Source organism: Fistularia commersonii, chromosome 6, assembly GCF_037954325.1.
Source record: "Fistularia commersonii isolate RoL2024-O1a breed Wild chromosome 6, RoL_Fcom_v1.0, whole genome shotgun sequence".
Classification (NCBI taxonomy): Eukaryota; Metazoa; Chordata; class Actinopteri; order Syngnathiformes; family Fistulariidae; genus Fistularia; species Fistularia commersonii.
The window spans coordinates 1,532,746-1,560,138 of NC_141289.1; the positions used below are offsets into that span (position 1 = coordinate 1,532,746).

Genomic DNA, 27,393 nt, shown 5'->3' on the forward strand with positions numbered 1-27,393 from the left:
CCTTACTGTCTTTTTTCCCCCCATGCTGTTATGGACGTAGCGAGAGAGGATATGAAGTTAGTTAATGTGAGAGAGGAGGATACAGAGAATGGGATTGGATGGAGAAGGTGGAGTGACCTGAAGGTAAAGGCCAAAGAAAAAGAAGAATTTGTCACGGGGGTGCAGGACATGTATGCTCGAGACAAAACGATAACTGAGATGGTTTGGACATGAACACTCCTCTGTTCTGTGAAGATCTGGGTAGAAGGTTGCTGGAGGAAGACCAAAGAGAAAACTGATGGACATTCTGAGAGAGGATATGAAGTTCCCATCCCTGTTGTTATCGTTTAAGTTGTCCACCCTTACTGTCTTTTTTTTCCCCCATGCTGTTATGGACATAGTCAGAGAAGATATGAAGTGAGTTGGTGTGATAAAGGAGGATAACTGAGAAGGTGGATACGCCTTGGTAGAAATTTCCCCATTTATCTTATCCAAAGATTCAAAATGTTTACAGTATCAACAATAAAAAAGGCAGCATAAACATGATTATATTCACACAAATCCAATAAACACAATAGTTTCTCTCCATCGCTCAAACCTTCGTGTTTCAATTTGTTTCCAGTTACGTAACCCTCCGTGTATGCATATGTGTGTGTGTGTGTGTGTGTGTACTTGCAAAACCGGGGCTGCACTTCCCCAATCTGACCACTAGAGGGCGCTGTTTCCCCGCCGCCTCCACGCCGCTGCGGGGTCCAGGAAGCGGAAGCAGGAATGTCGGTGCGTCTCATGAAGAAAACTTTGGACGGGTTTGACAAACCCGGGAAAGGAGACGCGACCTGCGGGGGAGCATGACGGTGAGTTCCCGCACCGGGACGCCGGTCGGCGGGTTTGAATCCCGCCGTTAATATCCGGTAAACCGGACGAAGGCGGTCGTGTTTGTCCGTGAAGCGGCTGCAGCCTGCGGGTAAACAGGCGCAACCAGGCGAGGAAACTTGACCAAAAAATCGTGTTTTGCTTTTAAAAATCACCAAAATTGGACTTTTCTTCCTCGGCGGAGGGTCGAATTTAAAGTTGCATCTCCGAATCCGGCGTCTTCTGGTATCCGGGTGACTTTTTTAAAACTTTTTCAGACCGAAAAATATTTAATTTAAAAGAAAAAAAAAAAACAACTGAATATCAAGTGGAGGATTTTTTTAATCCTTTTATTTGTGTTATTTTATTTTTTATTTTTTGTTAGTTTTCTGTGAGATGTCAATCACTCCTCCGCAGCTGAAAAGAGAACACTTTTTTTTTTGTTTCTTCACTTTTCTCTCGTTTTACTGGGGGAAAAAAAACAACAACTTTCTAATTATTTCTTTTCCCTCCTCACAAAAAATAGGTTGCTTCATGTTAAAACAGTTTTTATCAAATGAAAAAATTGACAAAAAGTTACAGTTTCTGCTTTTTTTAAAAAAAAAAATCGTCCATATGTGAGGTTTGTAAATATTAAATGTCAGCAGGATGAGTCATGGTGACGTCACCGTGTTGCGTTTGGTGTCTTTTCAAATGTAAAACGTTTCACAACTTTTTTTTTTTTTTACTTCTAAATTTATAATTCCTTTGCAACGTGTTTGTGAAATGATGAAACACGTTCGATGACACGCCTTTGTATAGATGATAAACAATTATTTTTTTTCTTTTCATTGTTTTGGGAGAAAGTTGACTGTTTTTACAAAATGTCGGAATTTTTAAACATCATTTTTGATTTTTAAGCTTTTTTTTTTTTAAGGAAAAAAAAACATGCTGCAGTGACTTATTTGAAACTTTCAGTGAATTATTATTATTATTTTTTTTTAAAGAAAAACCTTTTCAAAAAAAAAAAAAAAAAAAAAAAAAAAAAAAAAAAAAAAAGCACAAAATCCCAACAAGAAACTAGCTTCAATAAACAGACAAGATATCAGTTGTTAGCACGCATGGACTGAAAACGTACAATATGTCCTGTGGCTCAGCAGGAAGTGTTTGGAAGAAATTGTAGCTCAGAGCCAATCCTTAAATTTTCTTAAAAATCCTCCGTGCGCTTTACGTGTGAATTCTCGTCGCGCTTACCGACCTCCAAATCAAGTTTACGTGGTACACTGCGCCCAAAAATCTGTCAAAACGCGACTTGGCGGCTCCGCTCGATTGCTTGTCGGACCGTTCCCGACATGATAAAAGAAATAAAATCTACTAAACGTGGCAAATGTACCCGTGAATGCTTTCAATGGGAAGTTCAGCCGTTATTGATGACGTTCTACCATTTATTCCCCTTCTGCGGGAACTCCGATACCTCCATTATCTACGGGTAAAAAAGACCGCAGGCGAATGAAATAAACCTCCAAACCGCTTGTTTCTAAATAGTTTGGGCTGCTTTCTGTTGAGTTTCATCATTTGTCATCATTTTAGATCGTTATGATCGGCACCTTAGTCAACATTCAAGGTCACCTTACGGACATACATGTACCCTATTTTTCGCACTATAAGGCGCACTTAAAATGCTGTAAAAAAAATCAGCCTTACGCATGAACTCTTGTTGTGCTTACTGACCTCCAACCAGTTTTACGCGGTACGCTGCGCTCAAACATCTGTCAGAATGCTTTAGCGCCACTTTGGTAAGCGACCGAGCCGCTCCGCTTGATCGATTGTCCGACGGTTCCCACCTGGCACGGGGACGTTGTAGTAAAGCGGCTCCGGTTGACAGCGTTAGATAACAAATGATGTAGTGCTGGACTACAACGTTGTTGCAGGTGTCCGCTATCGCTGGCAACCATAAACCAAGCAGAGAGTGTTACATGGTACGTTTCTCTCCTACGCAACCCTCAAAAATGGCACCTGTTAGGAGACATGCTTACAATGTGGAATTCAACCTCGAGGCTATCGGTCCCGCAGTAGATGACGGGAATAGAGCAGCTGCCAAAAAGTTCAACCTGAATGAATCAATGGAGTTTCCAAGATTAATGAAGTCGGACTAAACTGACTATTTTGTTTGGCTTTGGATACGGTATGTTTTGTCATGCGCCTTATGGTCCACAAAATAGGCTACCTATCGGGTCACCTTGGCATCAGTGAACCTCCAGGGAACTTATTATGCAGTGGTGGAAGACAACGTTGTTCTAACCTGGCATTAACTTCAGATGTCCCCTAACAGTATGTGGTACGCTTACCTCCACCACTTTTTATCATAGCAGTACACTTGTGTTTTTGAGGACTCCCAAAAGTGGTACCTGTTAAGAGACATGCTTACGAAGCGGAGTTCAGAGCAGCCACCAAAGAATTCAACATGAATGAATCAATGTTACGGAAGTGGAGGAAGCAAGTCGATGAAGAACACCAAGTAGACCAGAGTTTCCAAGATTAATAAAGTTAGACTAAACTGATTGCTTTGTTTGGCTTTGGATACGGTATGTTTTATCACGCGCCTTATCATGCAGCGCGCCTTATGGTCCGCAAAATACGGTACTACTGGAAGAATCAGACGTGCTATCATCGCCAAGTACTTTTGCAACTCTAAGGAGTTAGCGGTGCTTGGATTAGCGGTTAGCGAAACCAGGGCGATTGTGGTTGGTGGTCCAGCAGTGCAATCGAAGGGTCAGGATAGAGTCAATAGGGGACCAGGGACTTTTGTTGCGGGTAGTTTTTTTGTCCTGATGGACCAGAACCTCCTACCAGAGGGGATATTATGGATAATATGAGAAGGAAGGAGGTAAAAAATGTGTTTCCAAGTCAGCGGTGCTGTTTTCCAGACCGTCCCTGTCAAAAGAAAAACCCGACAGACCCGCCGGTGGGAAGGAAATATCTAAATATCTCGAGTTTCCTCGTCCGTCAGTGTCGTTCTTCATCTCAACCACATGGACTTTGTTTACGGAAAGGGGACGAAAGCAAGAAAACTTATTTTAAAAGTCATTTCATGCATTGTTTTTTTTTTTTTTTTGTATTTTACAAGGCGGAGAGATTAAGACGGTAAAAGATTTGAAAGGCCAGAAATTTGGGGTTTGGGGTTTTTGACTTTTCGGGTTGGAATGAGATGTATTTTTGCAAATTTGATTTACATTTGGCGGAAAAGGAAAACTGAATTTACAGTGTTTTCCGGATGATTAGCCGCTACTTTTTTTTGTTGGACGATTAGCCAAAATTAGTGGCTAATTTAAGTTTTTTTTTTTTTTTGGGGGGGGGGGGGGGGGGGGGGGGGGGGGGGCTTCACAACGCTAAAACATTTAGCCTCGTCACATCAGAACAATGAAATCACAGTGAAATTCAATTCTGAAACGGAAGAAGACGACTTTAACGGTTTTAGCGCGCAGGAGGAAGACCAAGTTAGCGATGAGCTAATAGCTAAAAGAAAACAAAAATGGGGTCACGGCGGTGAAAGTGTAATGGCCAGGTCATGTGACCCGCCAAGGGAATCTTTTGCCTTTGTTTGATTTCACTTTGCGACTCCAGTTTCTCCTTTTTATTTCTTTTTGATTTTGCACCAAATAGGAAGAAACGTCACGTCTTCTGCATTTTTTTGTTTCCCCATTTTCTCCTCCATGACTTGATTTCTGAGTCGTCTTCCTTTCCGTGGAATCCTGAGGGGTCACGACCTTTGCAGAGAGACGCTGAGATAGACGCCATCTCACTAGTACTACTACTACTACTACTGCTACTACTGCTAGTACTACTGCTACTACTGCTCGTACCAATACGACTACGGTGACTATGACCAATACTGCTACTACAACCAATACAACTACTACTATTACTACTACTACTACTACCAATATGGCAACTACAACTACAAACAATACTACTACTACTACCACTACAACTACTACTACTATGACCAATATGGCTACTACTACTACTACTGCTAATACTACCAATACGACTAAGGTGACTATGACTGATACTGCTACTCCTACTACTATGACCAATACTGCTACTATGACCAATACGACTTCTACTACTACTACTACTACTACCAATACGGCAACTACAACTACTACTACTACTATGACTACTACTACCAATACAACTGAGACTACTACTACTACAACTACTACCAATATGGCAACTACAACTACAAACAATACGACTACTACTACCACTACTATGACTACTACTACCACCAATACGACTACTACTACCACTGCTACCAATATGACTACTACTACTACCATTTTCACTACTACTGCTACTATCACCAATACTACTACTACTACTTCCAATACTCCTACAACCATTACTACTACAACCAGTACTACCACTACTACCGACAAAACCAATCCTACTACTTCTACCGATAATACCAATACTACTACTACTACTACCAATACTACTATCAATACGACTACTACTAACACTGCCACTACCAATACCACTACTTCTACTTCCAATACTACAGCTGCCAATACTACTACTACCACCAATATAACAAGTACTACTCCCAATATGACTGCTACTACTACTACAATACTACTACTACTAATGCCTATATGACGACTACTACCACCAATATGACTACTGCTACTACCAATATTACCCATTTTACTACTACTACTACTACTACCACCAATACTGCTACTACTCCTAATCCCACCTGTGCTACCAATACTATTACCAACACCACAAATACTACTACCAGTATTACCAATATTTCTTCTACTACTGCTACTACCAAGTACAATACTACTACCAATACAACTAGTACTGCTACTACCAGTAGTACTCAGACTGTGTGAACGAGAGGCTGATTGGTGGCTCTGTGATTGACAGGTGAACGGTCGGGGTTTGGACCCGCCTCCTGCCAAGCGCCGTCTGTGATTGGCTGCGGGCTCGTCCAATCCCTGACAGGAATAGGAGTACAGATAGTAGATAAACTATTATTTTTATTACTGTTATTCGTGTAATAATAATAAAAAAAAACTACTCACTACCTCATATTCACACACATAATTACGTTATTGTTTTTTTTACATTTTTTATTATCTTTTTATCGTTGTTGTTTTCACTCCATCTCACTCTGCTTATCCATTTTTTCTCCTATTTTTAATTCTGTTTTTCTATTTTTATCCTTGCTGTTGTCGTCACTTGTTTTTGTCCGTGTACATGTCTATTTTATATTTATATTCGTATTTGATTTATTTCCCTTATGGAGATCAATAACCTACTATGTTAATCATAATAATGGAAAAAACAAGCAGAAAAAAATAAACATTGTGACTTAAAAAAAAGGCGTTTGTTGCTAAAATCCTTTTGTTTATTGCTTATCTTCATACCGTAAATTAAATCCGACCACAGCTAAACACCCCTCATCTGATATGATCTTATAGTGTGTGTGTGTGTGTGTGTGTGTGTGTGTGTGTGTGTGTGTGTGTGTGTTTAGGCTGCAGCAAATAGACTATGACTGTGTGAGTGAAACCACACTCTGTCTGATTCTTGTCCGACCGACAGATTGTCATCGTCGTTTTCTTTCCCGACCAGATGTTTCAGCTTCACGCCGCAAAGTTTCGGGTCTCGCCGGTCAGCAGCCAATCAGAGCCGCGCGTCTCGCCGTCGCAATTTTCTCTTCTTTCTTTTTTTTTTCAACTGTAATTGACATTACAATAAGGAGCAAGTTGATCAGCTTCCACATAAAGCTTTTTTTTCTAATTTTTATGATGAATAATTTTTTATTATTACTATTACTTTTATTATTATTATTATTTATCATTATTATTTTTAATCATTATTTTATTATTATTTATTATGGTATTGTTTTTATAATTAATATTTATAATTGTTATTTTATTATTATCTATTATATATTATAATATATAATATTATCTATTATATATATTAATATCATTATTATTAATATTATTATTATTATAAGCATTATTTATTATGGTATTGATATTAGCATTATTATTTATTATTAATCATGGTTATAATAATTTTTTAAATCATCCTTATTTATTGTGATTTATTATTATCATCATTACTACTTAGAAATACGTATTTTACCTCAAATGAAAACCTTTTTCCTCGAATTTTGACCATTTAGATAAATCTAAGGACTGATATTGGAAAATAATGTAAATGACTTCTGATAATTCTTTTATTTTCCTTTTTTTCTTACAAATTATAAATTTTATCTTCTATCTAAATTCTGTCTGAATTGTATCTGCTTCCTTCTCATCAAAATAATGGCATTTTAAATTTCACACGATTGAAAATATTGATTTTATTGGTATCTAAAAGGCCCCCAAAAAGGGGGTTTTCTCAGCGCAGGCGTTGTTGTTAATATTTTTCCGACCCACTAATTTGTTTTCAAATTCTGCTTCTAAAAATAACCCCCGCCTCGGCTTCATCCATCCCTCCTCCTTTCTAACAGGAAGTCTTTCAGTTCTTCATTCTAAACACTCGTTTCCTGTTTCGCACGTTCTTGTTAAATTTAGCTTTTTTTTTTTTTTTTTTTTTTTTTTTTTTTTTTTTTCTCAACACCCTCTTTCCATGGAGTCACACTTTTCTTATCGCCGGGCCTGAACTTCCCTTCATTCTCTCGTTCCAACAATCCCTTTTACTGCCTGACCTGTTCAATTATCACCGCTATTATTAGCATAGTTACTATTAGCAACTAGAATAACCAGAAATAAATTTTTTTTTGTAGTACAGTATTTTCTGGTCTATTAAGCGCACCTGAATATAAGCCGCACCGCCTGAAAATACAAAAATAAATATATATGTACAAATACCCGTGTTGTGACATGAGATATTTACACAGAAATTTTTATTTCATTTATTTTCATTTTTTTTAGCTGTTAGCTAATTGCTAACTCGAGCTAAAACCATTAAAGTCGTCTTCTTTGGTGTCGGGAATTGAATTTCGCGGCGATGTCATCGGCCTGATGTGACCAGGCTAAATGTTTTAGCGACGTGAAGCTAATGAGCCCAAATGAATCCGTAAATTAGCGTTGTTCGTTTCAGCAGCAGTGTTTGACACGTGTGCGGAAAAAAGTAGCGGCTAAATGTCCGGAAATTATGGCAAATTAATTTTTTTTTTTCCCCCAAATTTAAATTTCAGATGCGCTTGGGGTTTGTTCAGAAAGGTCAAGGGTCAGATCACTGCACACACTTTTTTATTTATATAAATATATATGTGTGGGTGTGTGTGTGTGTGTGTGTATACATATATATGTATATAATAATATGTATATATATATTTATATATTAATATATGTGTATGTAAGTGAACAGATATATGTATGTATATATACATGTATGTATATGTGTATATATATTATGTGTATAAATACATTTAATATATATGTATAGCTGCATGTACATATATATGTATATATGTGTGTATGTATGTGTATATATGTATAAATATATGTGTGTATATATGTGTACATAGTTATGTATGTATGCATACATATATATGTATATACATACATATAATATATATGTATACCTGCAAGTATACATATATATGTGAATATACGACTATATATATGTATGGGTGTGTGTGTGTGTGTGTTGTGTGTGTATATATACACACACATGTATATATTCGTGTACCTGCATGTAAACATGTATGTGTGTGTGTGTATGTATGTTTATATATTTATATGTATATATGTATGTATGTATATACACACATACATACATATATATGTATTCAAGTGTGTTTATATATATATGTACATATATATTTACATATATTGATATACATATTTATGTAAATTAAAGCTGTACAAGTATGACGTTTACGGGTAATCGTACTTTTTTATCTTTATCCCGTGCGGCTTATATTCCGCTGCTGTTATATTATAGTTCCAAAACATAAAGTGTAACGGATGCATCCAGATAAACAGCGAACCGATAAAAGTTTACATTATCTGAAGCGCTGCTTTTTCACGTCATCTCATAGAAATATAGAAATAAAAACAGCGGATTTGTCGTCACCTTGGCGTCTCTTTGCTCCGCAGGTGTCGTCCTCTGACTGACCTTCAGCGACATGGAGGCCGGAGCTCTCGGACTGGACGCCGCCGCCGCCACAGGTGCCGCCTCTCGGGGACCGTCGTTATTAAAACGTGAATTATCCGACACGGGCGTCTTCCGCGAAAAGATCGCGACTGCAGTCGCACCTCTTTTTACGGTCGATCTGTTTTTTAAAAAAAAATTTTTTTTTTTTTTACGGTTTCATAACCAGGGATGAAGACGTTTCTGTGACAGGATGGGATGAATGGATGAATTATTGTATGTTTACCAGGTGTGAATGGGTGAATATGTGTTTATGAATGGGTGAATGGATGAATGATTGTTATGAATATTGAAAAAAATGGATAAATATGACTTTATGAATGAGTGAGTGAGTGGATGAATGCGTCTTCATATGAATGAGTGAATGTTAGAATATGTGTTTATGAATGAGTGAGCGAAATGATGAATAATTTTAATGAATATTGAGAAAATGGATTAACATGTCTTTATGAATGAGTGAGTGAAAGCATGAATATGTGTTTATGAATGCGTGCGTGAATAAATGAGTGTATTTTTATGAATGAGTGAGTGAGTGAATGGATGAATGATTTTTATGAATGGACGAGTGAATTGATAAATATGCGTTTTTATGAATGGGTAAGTGAATGGATGAATGATTTTTATGAATTAGTGAATGGATGAATATGTGTGTATGAATGGATGAATGGTTTTTATGAATATTGAGAAAATTGATTAATATATATTTATGAATGAGTGAGTGAAAGCATGAATATGTGTTTATGAATGCGTGCGTGAATAAATGAATGTATTTTTATGAGTGAGTGAGTGTGTGAATGGATGAATGATTTTTATGAATGAGTGAATGGATGAATATGTGTTTATGAAGGGGTGAGTGAGAGGATGAATGCATCTTCTTATGAATGAGTGAATGGATAAATAGGTATTTTTATGAATGAATGAGAGAAAGGATGAATATGTGTTTATGAATGGATGAATAATTTTTATGAATATTGAGAAAATTGATAAATATGTCTATGAATGAGTGAGTGAATGGATGAATGTGTCTCTTTATGAATGGGTAAGTGAATTGATGAATGTATTTTTATGAATGAGTGAGAGAAAGAATGAATATGTGTTTATGAATGGACGAATAATTTTTGTGAATATTGAGAAAATGGATAAATATTTCTATGAATGAGTGAGTGAATGAATGGATGAATGTGTCTCTTTATGAATGGGTGAGTGAATTGATGAATGTATTTTTATGAATGAGTGAGTGAATGGATAAATATGTAGTTTTATGAATGAGTGAATATGTTTTTATGAATGGATGAGTAAATGCTGAATATATTTTTATGAATGGGTGACTGAATGGATGAATGTGTCTCTTTATGAATGGATGAATGAATTGATTAATATGTCTCTTTATGAATGAGGGAGTGAAAGCATGAATATGTGTTTATGAATGGGTGTGTGAATAAATGAATGTGTTTTTATGAATAAGCGAGTGAATGGATGAATGATTTAATGAATGGATGAGTGAATTGGTAAATATGTCTTTCTATGAATGGGTAAGTGAATGGATGAATGTTTTTTTATGAATGAGTGAATGGACGAATGCGCGTTAATGAATGGGTGAGTTAATGCTGAATGTATTTTTATGAACGACCGAAAGAATGGATAAATGTGTCTTTTTATGAATGAATGAGTGAATGGATAAATATGTATTTTTATGAATGAGTGAATATGGGTGAGTGAATGGATGAATGATTTGTATGAACGAGAGAATCGACAAATGTGTCTATGAATGGGTGAATGAATGAATAAACATGTAATTTTATTAACGCGTAAGTGAATAGATGAATATGACTCATTATGAAAGATGAGTGAAAGGGTGAATTTGTCATTTTATGAATAAGCGAGTGAATGATTTTTTTTCTCAAAATGACGTCCCAGAGACAGTGAATGTTTTTGTCGTCTAAATGAGAGGGTGAATCTCCAGGAATTCAACGTACGTTTTTTTTTTTTTTTTACGCAGAACGAGACTTTCCTCGTCAACGTAATCGCGACCTACCGAGGACTTCCCGTACGCATTTCTTTTAACGCGCTGCCTTATTTTTTGACAAACCAACAGCCCTTTTTGACGAATGTGAAGCCTGTTTGCTCAACAAATACATTTCTCTCCAGTATCGTCCGCCGTCGGACACATTTACTGCACTCCTGCTCTTCACGGCTACCGTTTAGCAAACTTCTAGCGCCGCTCCCTCCTTTCCGAAGTCGGACGTTGATCGATATTCCGAGAAAAGTCCGCTTTCTTGTGTTAATATTTGCTTTCCCTTCAACTTCCTCGTCCGGCGAGCGCAGCGGGACGCCGCGTCGTCGATTTAAATCTATTTCTTTTAAATTGTCCCGGCTTTTACGGGCTAAATCCAGACGCGCGTTGCTAATTTGGGCAATTCGGTGTCTCCGATGAACCCATGAAGAACCTTCTTGCCATGAAGCAGAAGAGATAAAAAATGGTTTAAAATGGACTTTGCAACATCTGCAACGCATCATCTGAAAATTACCTAGAACCCAGAAACAGAACGAACGTCCGACCCCCCCCCAAAAAAAAAAAAAAAAAAATCTGCAAGATATTAGCCGCAGAAGTTCAAGCAGTGAGTCAGAAGTTGCAAGAAGAAGAGTTGGAGAAGGAGGAACACAAGCGCCTTCTGTTTTAAACAATAGTGACATTGCAAATGTTGGATTTCCGCGGTTGTTTCACCGCCGGTTTAGCTCTCGGACCCCCGAACGTCGCAGATAACGGGACGGGAAACGCTAGCCGTGTCGTTTTTGTGCCGCTAACTTTTTGCGCGGCTGGCCTTTGTTTGGAGATGCAAATTCGAGCTTTTTTTTTTTTGTCGCGACCAGGTCGGCATCGGCGACCTTTTGGAATCAGAAAAAAAAAAAAAATTGTAAAATATGTTTATATTGGGGGGCACATGGGGTTATAGCATCAAATTGTGAATGTCAAAAATTAACGTAAAAAGGTTAAAGAAAAAATATAAATTAAAAATCTATGATGCATAAGAATATATATATATATATATATACGTACATATGTATATGTGTGTGTATAAATATGTATTTCAATGTAAATATGTATATATACACATATAGATGTATGTATATATATATATATTTATTCATGCAAATGTGTGTATATATGTGTTTGTATATGTCTATATATATCTGTAAATCTTATGCTTTATTCTTATTTTATATATATATACATATATATATTTTTTTTACATAATGAAATAATTACAAACATCAAAGAATATAAATGTATATATATATATGTATATAGAAATGCACACATATATATACACATATATATACACATGTATATATATATGTGTGTGTATATATATACATATACATGTGTGTCTATATCTATATATAGAGATATATACATATATATATGTATATAATATATGTAGGTGTGTATATATATATATAGATAGAAATATATCTATCTATATATATGTTTATATACACATATATATATATGCCTCTTCCCACTGACGCATATCCACAGTTTTTTTTTTTTTTTTTAAATAAAAATATTCAATTAATTTATTTATTTATCATTACTTTATTTATTTTAAGATATATATTTTTTAAGACTTTTTTTTTGGTGTCCGTAGGGGAAATTCCTTTGTGGCGTAACAGTTATAATGTAAAAAAAAAAAAAAAAAAAAACAACAACCAAAAAACAGGAAATAAATATGATTATAAATATGAGTTTAAATATAAATAGAACGACAGAAGACAGGATGTAGCATAAATAGACAACAACATTAACAACAACATCAGGGATGATATTAGCAGTGTTTTCCCGTCGTGTTTATTTTACCGTCTCCTGGCCGGACTCATCCTGCCGTTCGTGCGTCTGAACCGCAAAAAAGCTTTTGGAAAACACCCGATTGTTGATCCATCGATCCACGATCCGCAGGTCCTCCGTCCGACCGCAGCCTCGCCCACCTGCGGCGCCGAGCCTGGGCCAAAAGCCGGGACTCCCTCTGGCAGGAGACCCAGCCGGAGGCGTCGGACGCCCGGCAGGATCCGCAGAACCGCGAGGGTCCGGCCGGGGACGAGCCCAGATCTGCAGAAGAACAGGAACCAGGTGGGGAAACGTAAACCACAGCGTCTTATTTACGTCAAACGGCGGCGGCTGAGTTGGTCGGAAAGCAGCAAAAAAAAAGTTTTTTTCATCTCCCAAAAAAAAAATTTGCGCTCCAAAAATAAAGATAGTAACCATATATAATGTATTAATTGTATATTATATATAAAGGGAACACTTAAAAAACACATCCTAGATCTAAATGAATGAAATATTCTTATGAAATACTTTGCTCTTTACACAGTTGAATGTGCTGACAACAAAATCACACAAAAATGATCAATGGAATTAATTGTATCAACCCATGGAGGTCTGGATTAGGAATCACACTCAAAATTAAAGTGGTTTTGGTGTTTATTTTTTGGAGCAGTGTATAATGTAAAAAAAAAAAAAAAAAAAATTTATAAGACCAAAAATTTTAATAAATATATATAGATGTGTCACATATAAAAAATATAAACAACAACTTGAAGAATAAATACATCAATGTGTAGAAAGAAAAAATTAAAAAGTGAAGAAGTAAAAAAAAGTGAAAAAGGGAATATTATACGTTATGTTATTTTAGTGTTCCCTTTATTTTTTGAACAGCGTGTGATATAATATATATATATATATATATATAAAAATGTATAATGTAAAAAAAATTATATACACACACACACACACATATATATATATATATATATATACACTGCTCAAAAAAATAAAGGGAACACTTAAAAAACACATCCTAGATCTAAATGAATGAAATATTCTTATGAAATACTTTGCTCTTTACACAGTTGAATGTGCTGACAACAAAATCACACAAAAATGATCAATGGAAATCAATTGTATCAACCCATGGAGGTCTGGATTAGGAATCACACTCCAAATTAAAGTGTAAAAACAAACTCCAGGCTGATCCAACTTTGATGTAATGTCCTTAAAACAAGTCAAAATGAATCTGTGTTACCTGCTGCACGTCAAACGGCGGCGGCTGAGTGACAGAAAATATAACAGTAATAAATAATAAAAAGAAAAAGGCAGAATAAAAATAAACTATAAAGTGTCTCAGTGAAACTATAAAGTGTCTTAGTAAACAAGATGTTGGAGATGCTTGATGCTGGAAAAAATTTTTTTCTTCATCTGATGAAGGTTTGAAAAAAAAATTTGTGCTCCAAAAAAAAAGATAATAACTATTTATAATGTATTCATTCAATATTATACATATTTGCTGTAATTTATTTGACATGGAGCACGGAAAGTGTATAATAACGTTGCAAGCGGGGTTAAGCATATTTTGCTAAACATCTGAAGAAAGAGCGTATTTAAAAAACACTTTTTCTCAATTTATTCACTCATGTGGACCCGAAAGTTAATTTGCAGTTAATTAGTTGTTGCTGAAGTGCAGCTAAAGGGCAACGACATGCACTATAGCACTATAGATGTAGTGCTGTTATACAACGCCATCGTTAGCATCTATGCACTAGCATAGATGCTAACGATGGCGTTGTATAACAGCACTACATCGTTTTTTTTCAAGATTTTAAGTGCGCCTTATAGTGCGAAAAGTACGGTACATGTATGTCTGCACTATGTCCTTCAGGGTTGGCTAAGATGCCGATCATAACTATCTCAAATAATGACAAATGATAATACTCAACAACAGAAAGCGGTCCAAACTATTTAGAAACAAGCTGTTTGGATATTTATTTCATTCTTTCTCTACCCCATAGCCTGGAGTCTTTTTCTGCCCGTAGATAATGGAGGTGTAGGAGTCCCTTATTCAGTTGTACTATAAATGTAGTATTTGCTTTGAATGCTCATAGAGAAGTACAGAGAAGCCAAGAGGGAGCTGCATTGTGTTTTTGTAGACCTAGAAAAAGCATATGACAGGGTGCCAAGAGTGGTATTGTATGAGGAAGTCTGGAGTGGCAGAGAGGTATGTTAGACTGGTACAGGACATGTATGCTCGCTGTGAGACACTGGTACGGTGTGCTGTAGGGGTAACAGAGAAGTTCAAGGTGGAGGTGGGACTCCATCAGGGATCAGCTCTGAGCCCCTTCTTGTTCGCAATGGTGATGGACAGGCTGACAGATGAGGTTAGACAGGAATCCCCATGGACCATGATGTTTGCGGATGACATTGTGATCTGTAGTGAGAGCAGACAACAGGTAGAGGAACATCTAGAGAGGTGGAGGTATGCTCTGGAAAGGAGAGGAATGAAAGTTAGTCGCAGCAAGACAGATATATGTGTGTGAATGAGAGGAACTCGGGTGGAACGGTGAGGCTACAGGGAGTGGAGATCAAGAAGCTGGAGGATTTCAGGTACTTAGGGTCAACAGTCCAGAGCGTAGGAGAGTGTGGAGAAGAGGTGAAGAGACGGGTCCAAGCAGGTTGGAATGGGTGGAGAAAAGTGTCAGGGGTACGAAGAGATAGAAGACTTTTAGCCAGAATGAAAGGAAAGGTGTACAAGACAGTGGTGAGACCACCGATGTTGTATGCTCTAGACGTGAAAAAGCGGTACAGTCCGATCAAACCGCCGGGAACAGCGAGATCAGTCGCAGCTTCCATTGTGAGGGAAGCAGGAAACGCATGTTAAACAAACGGTTCGTACATTAACTCTGTTTACAGTCGGAGTTTCACGGGTCAGGATCTGTGGACGTCCAGCTGGTACGAGTCAGGCAGGACTTCTTCTGTGGCGTCTTCACGTCTGAAGCCACCTCTTCCTATATTACTTGCCTTGCGGCGCTTTCACTTGCTAAAAAAAGTGACAAACGCCCAATACAGACAATTAAAAGATAGCAAAAGACGACAACAACAACAACAACAAGGGTGAGAATAGACAACCAAAACAAAAAGAACAGAAAGAGTGACATTAGCAATTGTTTATTTCTTTATGGACGTCTTTTGCTGTTTTTTAATCGACCCATATTTAATGATTCTGTCATTGTTGCGACAGAAGAATTTCAATAAAGTATGTCTGGTCTTTTGATAAGATTAGAAGTGATACAAGTGAAGTGACCCCAACAAGGATGGACTCCTAAAATTCCCTTCTGACTTCCAGTTTCTAGCGTCCATTGAGCTATTTGAGGAACACTCGCGTTTGTTAACACCAACTTTCATCCGCTAGTTTTCTGGTGTCTGGATGCTGTTTTGATACAAACGCATTTCCTGCAGTCGTTTGGATTTGCAGTCCTTTTGCGGTGTTTGGAAAACGGGACGAGGACTCCATATGAGGTCCGAAGTGATGCGTTTGGCCTCGAGCCGCCCGGTGGTTGTAATTATTCTGTGATTTATCCTGTTTTTTGGAAAACACATGGGCGGGTGAACTTGGATTTTCTGTCAAGAGACGCCCCGCGGGTAAGGATGCGGCGGGAGCTGAAAATGCGAACGTCTTTGCCGGGACAAGAACAACAAACATGCCAACCTCCGGGAGTCACGGCGAGGGGAGGAATTGTTCGATCTTCCTGTCGCCGTGGCCTTACAGAGGCAGGCTGGAGATCGGTGGCTGCCAAGCACAACAGGCCTTCGGACCGACAAGCTAGATTTGGTCATGTTACAGGAAGACCGACCTGGCAGGCGTACACTCGGGCCGCAAATCTGATGTCCATGGAGTGATTTTCAAACATTTAGAGGCCGTATTTTCTCAAATATGCCGAAAGCGACGTGAATTAAATGCATCGCGGGTCTTAAAGATCATTTTCCAATTGGCCCAAGCGCTCTGGGCGGCGGAGCAGGATACAATGTGAAAGAGGTTCAGGGTTTGATGCTCTGGAGGAGACTCTGCATATACGCCCCCAAAAAAAGACCCTTCATGGCCTGAGTTTGTCCGCGGGGCAAAGAATCAGGGTTGCAAAGCGGTTGACTCAGTGCTTTTAAGCGAAACCCATGTGTCCGGAGGGCCTCGGGGGTCCTGGAGGAGGACTGAGGATGACCAAAAGTTGGGTCGGTCGTCGATGAATAGTATTCGCTGTAACTCCAGCTTGCGGCGGCTGAAGTCTGCTGTCATTCGTCCTCGGTCAACCGTCGCGTGACGTCCAGGCGGACGCTGAGCTCCGATGCTTTGTTGATTTTGGTCATGAGAAACTTTGTGATGTTTGCTTTACAAGCGTCCGTTGTCCTGTTTTATTGCTTGATTGACGTATTTTTATGTGCTTGTTTTTGTTCAGGATGAACATTAAAGGGCAAAGCCTGAATGATATTTGAGTAAAAGGTCGAAAGAAGATACATCCAATGAAACAACAAAACCAATAGAACTAGAAAAGGCATAGGACAGGGTGCCGAGAGAGGAACTCTGGTATTGTATGAGGAAGTCTGGAGTGGCAGACAGGTATATTAGACTGGTACAGGACATGTATGCTTACTGTGTAACACTGGCACAGTGTGCTGTAGGTGTAACAGAGAAGTTCAAGGTGGAGGTGGGACTCCATCAGGGATCAGCTCTGAGCCCCTTCTTGTTCGCAATGGTGATGGACAGGCTGACAGATGAGGTTAGACAGGAATCTCCATGGACCATGATGTTTGCGGATGACATTGTGATCTGTAGTGAGAGCAGACAACAGGTAGAGGAACATCTAGAGAGGTGGAGGTATGCTCTGGAAAGGAGAGGAATGAAAGTTAGTCGCAGCAAGACAGAATATATGTGTGTGAACGAGAGGAACTCGGGTGGAACGGTGAGGCTACAGGGAGTGGAGATCAAGAAGGTGGAGGATTTCAGGTACTTGGGGTCAACAGTCCAGAGTGTGGGCGAGTGTGGAAAAGAGGTGAAGAGACGGGTCCAAGCAGGTTGGAATGGGTGGAGAAAAGTGTCAGGGGTACGAAGAGATAGAAGAACATCAGCCAGAATAAAAGGAAAGGTGTACAAGACAGTGGTGAGACCAGCGATGATGTTTGGACTAGAAACTGTTCCAATGACCAAAAGACAGCAGGCAGAACTAGAGGTTGCAGAGATGAAGATGTTGAGGTTCTCTTTGGGAGTGACCAGGATGGAGAGGATCAGGAATGAGTCTATCAGAGGAACAGCACATGTTAGATGTTTTGGAGAGAAGGTCAGAGATGGTTGGGTCATGGACAGAGGAGGGATAGAGAATATATATGTAGGAATTGGAGATCTAGAGGAAGACCAAAGACAATATAGGAGGTTAAAAGTTTGATGGAGAAGGTTGATTCGCTGTGGAGACCCCTGAAGGGAAAAGACCAGAGGAAAAGAAGAGTTTGTCACAGGGGGTGCAGGACATGTATGGCCGAAACAAAGTGCTGACTGAAATAGTTCGGACATGAACACCCCTCTGTTCATGTCCAAATCATGGTGCAGAACTGGGTAGAAGGTTGCTGAAGGTGCAGCAGGATCCAGAGAACAGGGTTAGAGCCCAAAGAAGAAGAAGAATTCATCTCGAAACTAAAAATTTTATTTTTTTTTCAATTTTATTTTTGACATTATTGCGCCAGCTCGGTGTTTTGTGTCACCTATTTGTTTTTTTTTTAACAATCTTTTAATCTAATCGGCACACAATCCTCGCACGCCACATCGCCATCTGCGGAAAAAAACAAACAAAAAAAACAGCATTTAATCGAAGCCGTTCGCAAAACAAAACCGAACACATGTGGTTATTTTTTTCGGAAGCGTTTTTTTATTTGTTGAACCCGTCGCATTTTTGTTTTAACGCTTTTCTCCGTCTCCTCGGCAGGAAACGTCCCCAACAAGATCACCAGCTGGCTGATCGAATGCAGGTACGGCGGCATTTTTAAAAATCCATATCTGTGTTCTGTTTTTCAAATGAATGCGGCAAAGTTAAAAAAAAAAAAAAAAAAAAAAAAAAAAAAATCACGCTTCATTTTGCGCCATTTTGTTTGTGCAGCTGAAACTGTTTCTAAGTGGGAAAAAAACAAAGAAACAAAAAAAAAAACATAGCAGAAGAATTCCTGACCAGCGAGTAAAACATACATAAATATGAGCAGGAGCCAGAATATTTAGATGTTTTTTTTTTAATTTTTTTAAATTATTTTATTTTTTTTTTAGATTAATTTTTACACTTCAGAGTTTATTTATTTTCTATGTGTATTTTTTGTTTTTATGCCTTGAAATAATTTCCCAAGCATCTCATTTAATGCAATAAATATACGCGTAAAAAAATATTAAAATATTAATATTGTATTAAATAACACAAACAAATGCTGGGGAATAAATTTAAATGAATTGATTTTAAGTCGAAAATCAGAAAATAAATGATAAAAGGGATTCACTTTTATATTATATTATATATTATATTATATTATATTATATTTATATTTTAATTAAAATGTTTTTATTTGGATCCTGTCTGGGACCAGGTGACCCACTTTTCACCTTATCTGCTCTAACGAGTGTGTTCTGGCGTCCGAAGGTGTGTGTGTGTGTGTTTAGGAGCGGCGTGCCGACGCCTTGACGTTCGACTCACAAAACACACACACACACACACACACACACACACACACGGAGAGAGACGGGTCAAAGAGCCTTGACGTAAAAAAAAAAAAAAAAAATGCAGGAAAAAGTTGACAGATGATGGAAAAGAGGCAAAATGAAAAAGGTAAACAAAGGAGTGTCTCCTTTTACTGAGTCAACAATCTTCTCGCGCGCACGCAACGCGTCGGCCGCCGCCGCCGCCGCTCGCCACACACTCCTCCGACTCGCCGCCGGAGCTCGGAGGAAGTGCTGGTTGCCATAGCAACGGCCATGGGGGACAGAAGCCCGGGGGCCAACATGGCTGCCGGTGGAAAAAGACAGCGAGGGAATAATGCGGCTGCGCGCTGTTATACAATCCTGTGTGTGTGTGTGTGTGTGTGTGTGTGTGTGTGTGTGTGTGTGTGTGTGTGTGTGTGTGTGTGTGTGTGTTGTTGAAGGGGGGTATGAAACTTGTGCCACTGATAAGCGGCAGGTTGTGTAACCGCTCACAGTGTGTCCGGCTGCAGACGGCAGCTCGTTGCCACAAAGCTACGGCTAGCTGCTGCGGATGGTCAGTCTAGCTAGCGGCACATCTGGGATAGCGATTTAGCACGGGACTTAGCCCGGCGTGTTTAGCGTCGTTAGCCAGGAGCTGACCGCGATACATGGGTTAGCCGGTTTGGTCGCTCCCGTGCTTTAGCCTGAAGCCGGGCGTCTGATTTGATGCAGTGGACTAGCTTAGCTTCGGTGTGCGAATCTTAGCAGTGCTGCTTCCGAATACGGGACTCGTTAGCCCACATGGAAACATGGAGCCTTCGGAAACGCTCCTGTTCTGAAGTGGCAGGACCAAAAAGCGCGGTGCGTTCGCGCGGACTCATCCGGAGAACATGCTAAAACATGCTAAAACACGCTAACCCGAGATGAGGTCTCGGGTCTGTCGGTTCGATTTGTCCGACAGAATGTTAGCTTCTTGGTTACCTCCTTCTTGAAAGTTGCAGTCGCACCAGTAAGAAAGGAAGGAAACTTCAGGGAACTGGTGACAAAGATTAAAATCTTCTCACGTGAGGAAGCTACGTTTTGGCTAATTAGCCGCCAGATCACATCGGGACTCGTATTTATCAAAGCTTCGCTGTTTCATCGGACGTTAAATGCAAGATGACCTTTTTGAATCGTTTCTTTTCGTACCCGAAGTCTTGCGCAAGTGCCGGGTTTGTCGCTAGTTAGCCTGCGCGTTAGCTAGCGATGCCTTCCAGTGAGGCAAGGACTGCCAGATCTAGCCTTTTAGGGACCGCGCTATGCTAAAAACTGTTGACCTAAAAATCTCATCTGTAAACGCCTAGCCGGTTCTGATGCTATTTGTTTAAGATCACAAGTTTCTAAGCAAACAAAGAGCGAGTCTGATTACTTGTTTGAATTTCTCTCACGTCGCCCAGCAGTTTTCCTTGAACACTTGTTTGTTTTGCTAGCCTCGGCATACGCTAGTCTGATGATGAATTCGATGTTACAATCAGTGTGCGCCTCGTTAAGCTAGCGGGAGTTAACGCCGCTTTTGGATTGAAATGTAACCGACCCCATGGTTTCCTCCAGGACGCCCATCGGAGCCTCGCTGGACGATCAGAGTGCGTCGCCTAGCAAAGGTAATTAGCACGTTTTTGTAAAACCCGTATGGTACCGCGAGAACTGGCTTCCTTTCAAGGAACCGGCTCCTCTTCCAACCCCGATACGAAAACTTTCCCCTGCCATATGTTACTATTAATAAGTCGCCGTCTGGATTTCACAACCTATTATTGTGTTTTGTGTGAGAACAGGAGCTCCGAGGAACAGCTGCAGCTTTGAAGATGACCTTTCGCTGGGAGCTGAAGGTCAGTGCCGAAGGGGGGAAAACAAAACAAAACGCAAACCCGCACAAAAGACAAACAAGATTAGAGATTCCTGCGCATTGTTGAGTTTCCCCAAACATTCTCTTAATTACAACCCACGCTGGGATAATCGCGGAGCGCTGACATTTTCGGTAAAGCCGTCTCAGATGCTAAGCTAGATACCCGTATGCCCTTGGAACCTCCCGTATGTCCGCGCATTTCTTTTTTAGTTTCAAAGCGTGGCAGGGTTACGTAAGAAGGTCAGACCACCTCAACTCTCCTGTCCTGGAGGTTTTCCGGTTGCCGGTTCCGGTTAGGAGTTTCAGCTCGGTGAAAACTCCATGCTAAGTTTGTTGTGAAAGTCAAATCGGGGAGCAGGACTTGTAGCTCCGCTTGCGGACGTTGGCCGGTGTCCAAACTGGCATCCAAGGTTTGTCACGTTGGCCGAGGCTTAATGCAACCTCCGAAAGCGTCTGTTTGGGTCAGTTCAGCTGAACCTCCTCCCTGTGAACTAGAAAACTGTCCATTTCACACAGGAAAAAAAAAAAAAGAAACCCTACTCCACGCCAGGTTTACGAGCGCTTTCATCTCCCCCCGGATGAAATCGGCGTAGCGTGCCAGCATTTTCCGCCGTCCCGTACATCAAATATCCCCGATGTCATATTTTGAGCCGGTGGATGTTTTCCACGGGTAAAAAAAAAAAAAAAAAAAATCTCTGGTGGCATCTTGCTTCGGTTTTTGTAAATATTCAATCAGCTGGTTTTTATTTACCGTGTTGCTGCAAAGGCTGGAAATAGAATGCCGGAACTGCGGTCGTGTGTGTTGATTGGCTAATAACTGGTAGCATCATAGCTAAATCCCGTTTGGAATAGTCAGACCTGTTGCGCCAACATGTAGCCCCAGGGGTCAAGGTCTAACCGGGTTTACTTTAAGTGGGGTCAAGCCATGTATGCCCACCTGGAGTTCCTGTAGATCCTTCTCGGGGTGCCGTACCCCTTAAGTCAAGTCGCCCAAACTCCCAGAAGTTTGCCCCTGGGCGCTAATGTGTCTGTGCCGACGCCACCCCCCAAGTTTGGCAGAGGTGCTGACCCCGCCCCCTTTAGTCGTCCCACCCCAGACACCTTTCCCGTTGTACTTGTCCAGACAATTTGGAATTTTACATCCGACTTGCATTCCTAACAAACTCCTCCTTCAAGATAACTCCAGCTCACTTGCTATCAGGACCGTGACAGTACAACTTAAAAGCTGCTCCTAAGCTTCTAGCTGCTAACCTGGTCTCCCAGACACTCCCTTCTAGACCTTCTCTGCACCAACTTTTCCTGTCTCCGTCCCAACATCCAAAGTCCCTACTCTCAGTTCCAGACTCTCTCTGCTTCCGAACACGCCTTCCTCTTCTTCTTCGACCCTTGGTTGAACCCAATATCCACCGGTACCCTGGAGACTATCGGCACCAATGGCGTTCGTCCTTAACCTGATCCGGTATGAGTCTTCTGTTAGCATATTTGGTTTCAGCACAAGTTGTTTGCCGGATGGGCTTCCTGGCACAACCCTCTACATTGCAGACACCTGAAGTTAGTGTGAGGTTGGAACAACACATAATTAGTTATCTAACTTTGTCTGATGTCGCAACACATTTTCAACCAGGGACTGACTTTCATACAAATTCCCCGCTTCAGGTGGAAACTGTCAAGAATTCATATGTGAGGCGAATTTTTAAGAAAATGTAAGGACTGTAAGTGCGCCTTATAGTGCGAAAAATAGGGTATATCACAGGTGGGGAAACCGTTTCAGCAAGCATACGAGTATGGATCCAATTTCCAGGAAACAACAGACGTGATTCAGACAAACGCTTCGGAGTGAGAAGGAGCTGAAGGCTAATCGTGATTTAGAGGTAAAAGGTCAGTGTCGGACCATCGGCGTGCGCCGTCGGACTCCGACTGACTTCTTGAGCTTAGCCTCACACGTCTCCCTGATAAAACAAACTTGTTTCATAATCTGTGACCCGGCAAACCTGCTGCGGCTGAGCTGTTTGTCCTCTACGCCTGTGTTAGCATGCCGTCCAAACAAGACGCATGACCCCGCCCCCCAACTGACTCTTCGCCAAGCAAAAGTCACAGAGGTGCAGAAACATCAACTCCGTGACTGATATTGCATGCGAGTAGATTTCTTTCGGCCGTGCACGCCAAACCTTTTCTACCGCCGCGCGCTAACACGCTAATGGATTTCGAGTTCAAAAAACACGAGCAACAATCATTTGACGTAACGTTGTGGTTGATACCCTTATTGTTTTGGAAAAGTACTATTAAGGATACCGGTATGATCCTGCGTCGGTAGCACTTCCGAGGCCTTTTTTTTTTTGGTACATTTTTGGAGCGGACAATCCTCAAATCGCGTACGACGTCAGCGTTCCACGCGATCCTGCTCTTCGGTGGAATTGCGTTGTTACTCTTTTGGACGTCGGCGAGAGATCTTTTGACGGTCCTCTTCAAATATGTCTCTTTTTTTATAAATTCGTTCCGCAGTTTCCAAGAATATTAAGTTTTCCCTATTCACGCGACCTCGGAAGGAAGTGGCGAACCTTCATCGGTGATGGATGGAGGTTCACCCACTTCCTTTTTAAGTCGGTCTAAAAATAAAACCATTATAAAGCATTCTCTTCTCTCTTTTTCGCTGCCGAGAGCTATAAACTTCAGCCCCTCGATTCACTTCTTTGATGCCTCTCTTTCTTTTTCGGTCGTAAAAACAAAAATAGTCCAGACGGTAAAGCACACTGAGCTCGTCTCTGGACTACCGTAAAGTCCGGCTTATAAGCCGCCACTTTTTTCACATGCATTTGAGGACTGCGGCTAATTCCTGGATTTTTTTGAAGGGTAATTATGGTAGCTTCCTTCTGGAAATGGACACATGAAACCGTTTTGGCAAACATTTAATACATTTAATAAAATTAAATTAATTTAATAAAATTTGATAAAAAAAACATTTAATAAATTTAATAAAATCAAATAAATTTAATAAAATTTGATAAAAAAACGTTTAATAAATTTAATAAAATTAAATTAATTTAATACAATTTGATAAAAAACATTTAATAAATTTAATAAAATCAAATAAATGTAATAAAATTTGATAAAAAAAACATTCAATAAATGTAATAAAATTAAATTAATCTAATAAAATTTGATAAAAAACATTTAATAAATGTTTGCCAAATAAATTGATTCGAGTCGAAAGTGATCAGTCTGGCTGTCGAAGACGAAAATTGAGCTGCTGCATGTAAGTTTGGCATCTGATCTGGAAAAAAAAAAACCCTAGTTGTAGATGATACTGTCTTTTTATTTTATTTTATTATTATTATTTTTTGAATAATTTTACATTTTTGATTTAATTAAATTTTATTCAATTTTTATTTTAAATATATATATATATATATATATATATATATATATATATATTATTTATATTTATTTATATTTATATTTATGTTTTATTTTATTTATATTTTCCTGTAACATCTTGTATTGTATCTTAAAATTTTATATTACTTTTTTAATTAAATTTTATTTAACATTTTATTTATATTTCCTGTAACATCTTGTATTGTTAATATCTCACCTACGGTTTGTTTACATGTGCGGCTTATTTTTGTACAGTTTTTTTCCTTTTAAAATGTAGTAGGTGCGGCCTATATAAAGGTGCGCCTTATAGTCCAGAATTTACGGTAATCGGAAGACATTGTTTGGTACCGACGCTTATTTATAGCACGGTTGTAGCCGACCGACATTCTAAAAGAGGCGAGAGAAAACGTCATTCCCATCATGCCGCAAAAAGATTGTGATGGTTTCACCAGATGGCCCTGTTTTATGCGTCCTCGTCCGCCAAACCCGGTCTTTGAAACGAAAACAGACCTTCCTCTGCATCTGAAACGGCGTTCCGTCACTGCCGACAAGCATTCGTCCCGTTCATCCAACTTTAAGCCTGGGTTTGATCACAAAAATGTCACATTTCAAAACAAAAAGCAGCAAACACGGTTGGTTTTTCTCAGTTTGAACCCACCGATTGGTCCGTTTTAGGGAAGTCCAGCTCCCATCCTTGGTTTACGAAAGTTAAGTCGCGTCTTGTTTATCAGCTAAATTAAAAGAGTTTACTTTGAGTTACACGTGACATCCAATACTGGTTTATCACCTGATGCCCTAAAGGGGAGTCGGTCCACTCCTTGGATGCTTGGATCCGAGATCTTGTCGTTTCGGACGCTACCCACAACTCTAGGAACGCAGACCGACCAGTAAATTTACTAGGAATTCTTCACCATGACGGGTCGGAGCAGATTCTACCTGTCGATCTCCCGCTTTATCCTTCCCCAACTCCTGAAAAGTACCCTGAGATACTTAGAGAGAGATCCCGTGGAGAGCTGGAGATCATGATGTGATGAAGCCAACGGGACGGCATCATCTGCCGAAAGACGAGACCCTGGATGCTCCTAGAAACTCTGTCCATAAAGGTTAGACCAGTGGTTCTTAACCTGGCTGCAGGTGATCACGCTACATAGCTTAGCCTATCCGTGCTGCAGGGATTTTGGCGCGCTCAGTTGTAGTAACTTGTGACTGTCGTGATGGTACGTCATGTGATTTCTTTCTTAATATTTTAATCCCTTCATACTGATTATGTCGGGCAAAAAAAGAAAGCGGTCGGAAGAACACGTACAACACGGATTCAAATGTATGACGGAACGCGATTGGAATCGATGTCCTAACTGCATGATTTGGAATGATAAGATGAGCAATTCTAGTCCGGCACCGGCAAAACTAAGGGAAGGCTTCCTTCAGCTGCATGGAGATGGGAGCTACAAGAACATAGCGCTTGCTGGATTCAAGGTGAAGGGAGCCAGATTCCATGAAAAGGCTACTCCGCCTGTTCTTTGTACCCATCAACGAAACGATCCTCCATCCAATAAAGAAGGGTTCGGTGAATGCGCATGTAAAACAGGTGGGGTTCAGTACCTCCGACAAGGTGAAGAACCACTGGCTTAGACGTAGTGAGCGAGGATATGAGACCAGTGATGTTGTATGCTCTAGAAACAGGCACAATGACCAAAAGACAGGAGTCAGAACTAGAGGTTGCAGAGATGAAGATGTTGAGGTTCTCTTTGGGAGTGACCAGGATGGTTAGGATCAGGAATGAGTCTATCAGAGGAACAGCGCGATGTTTTGGAAAGAAGGTCAGAGATGTTTGGGTGATGTACAGAGGAGGGATAGTGAATGCATTGGTAGACGGATGCTGGAATTGGAGGTCTAAAGGAAGACCAAAGAGAAGATTGGTGGATGGTGTGAAAGAGGACATGAAGATAGTTGGTGTGAGAGAGGAGGAGCCAGAGAATAGGGTTATTCTCTGTGGAGACCCCTGAAGGGAGAAGACCAAAGGAAAAGAAGAGTTTGTCAAAGGGGGTGCAGGACATGTACGACCGAAACAAAGTGATGACTGAGATGGTTTGGACATGAACACTCCTCCTTTCATGTCCAAGTCATGGTGAAGATCTGGGTAGAAGGTTGCTTAAGGTGCAGCTGCCAGGCAGGAGGTCTCAAGGAAGACCAAATATAAGATTGGTGGATGGTGGGAAAGAGGACATGAAGATAGTTGGTGTGAGAGAGGAGGAGCCAGAGAATAGTGTTATTCTCTGTGGAGACCCCTGAAGGGAGAAGACCAAAGGAAAAGAAGAGTCTGTCAAAAGGGGTGCAGGACATGTATGACCGAAACGAAGCAATGACTGCGATGGTTAAGACATAAACTCTCCTCTGTTCATGTCCACATCTGGGTAGAAGGTTGCTTAAGGTGCAGCTGCCAGGCAGGAGGTCTCAAGGAAGACCAAAGAGAAGATTGATGGACGTCATGAGAGAGGTTATGAAGTTAGATTATGTGAGATGGGAGGATACAGAGAATAGGATTAGATGGAGAAGGTTGATTGGCTGTGGTGACCCCTGAAGGGAAAAGACCGAAGGACAAGA

The 27,393-nt window shown here is 40.0% G+C and overlaps 1 protein-coding gene across 2 annotated transcripts in view; it reads left to right on the top strand.

Annotated features, from left to right (window-relative positions):
* Window positions 1-729: 729 nt before the first annotated feature.
* itprid2 (ITPR interacting domain containing 2) overlaps window positions 730-27,393 on the top strand; it is a 59,912-nt gene continuing 33,248 nt past the window's right edge. For both annotated transcript variants that reach the window (XM_086147692.1, XM_086147693.1), the window contains exons 1-6: window positions 730-833; window positions 8,946-9,017; window positions 12,959-13,129; window positions 18,799-18,841; window positions 21,123-21,172; window positions 21,344-21,397. In XM_086147692.1, coding sequence (XP_086003818.1) covers window positions 8,975-9,017; window positions 12,959-13,129; window positions 18,799-18,841; window positions 21,123-21,172; window positions 21,344-21,397 — 361 coding nt within the window. In that variant the 5' untranslated portion in view covers window positions 730-833; window positions 8,946-8,974. The remainder of the gene's footprint in view (window positions 834-8,945; window positions 9,018-12,958; window positions 13,130-18,798; window positions 18,842-21,122; window positions 21,173-21,343; window positions 21,398-27,393) is intronic.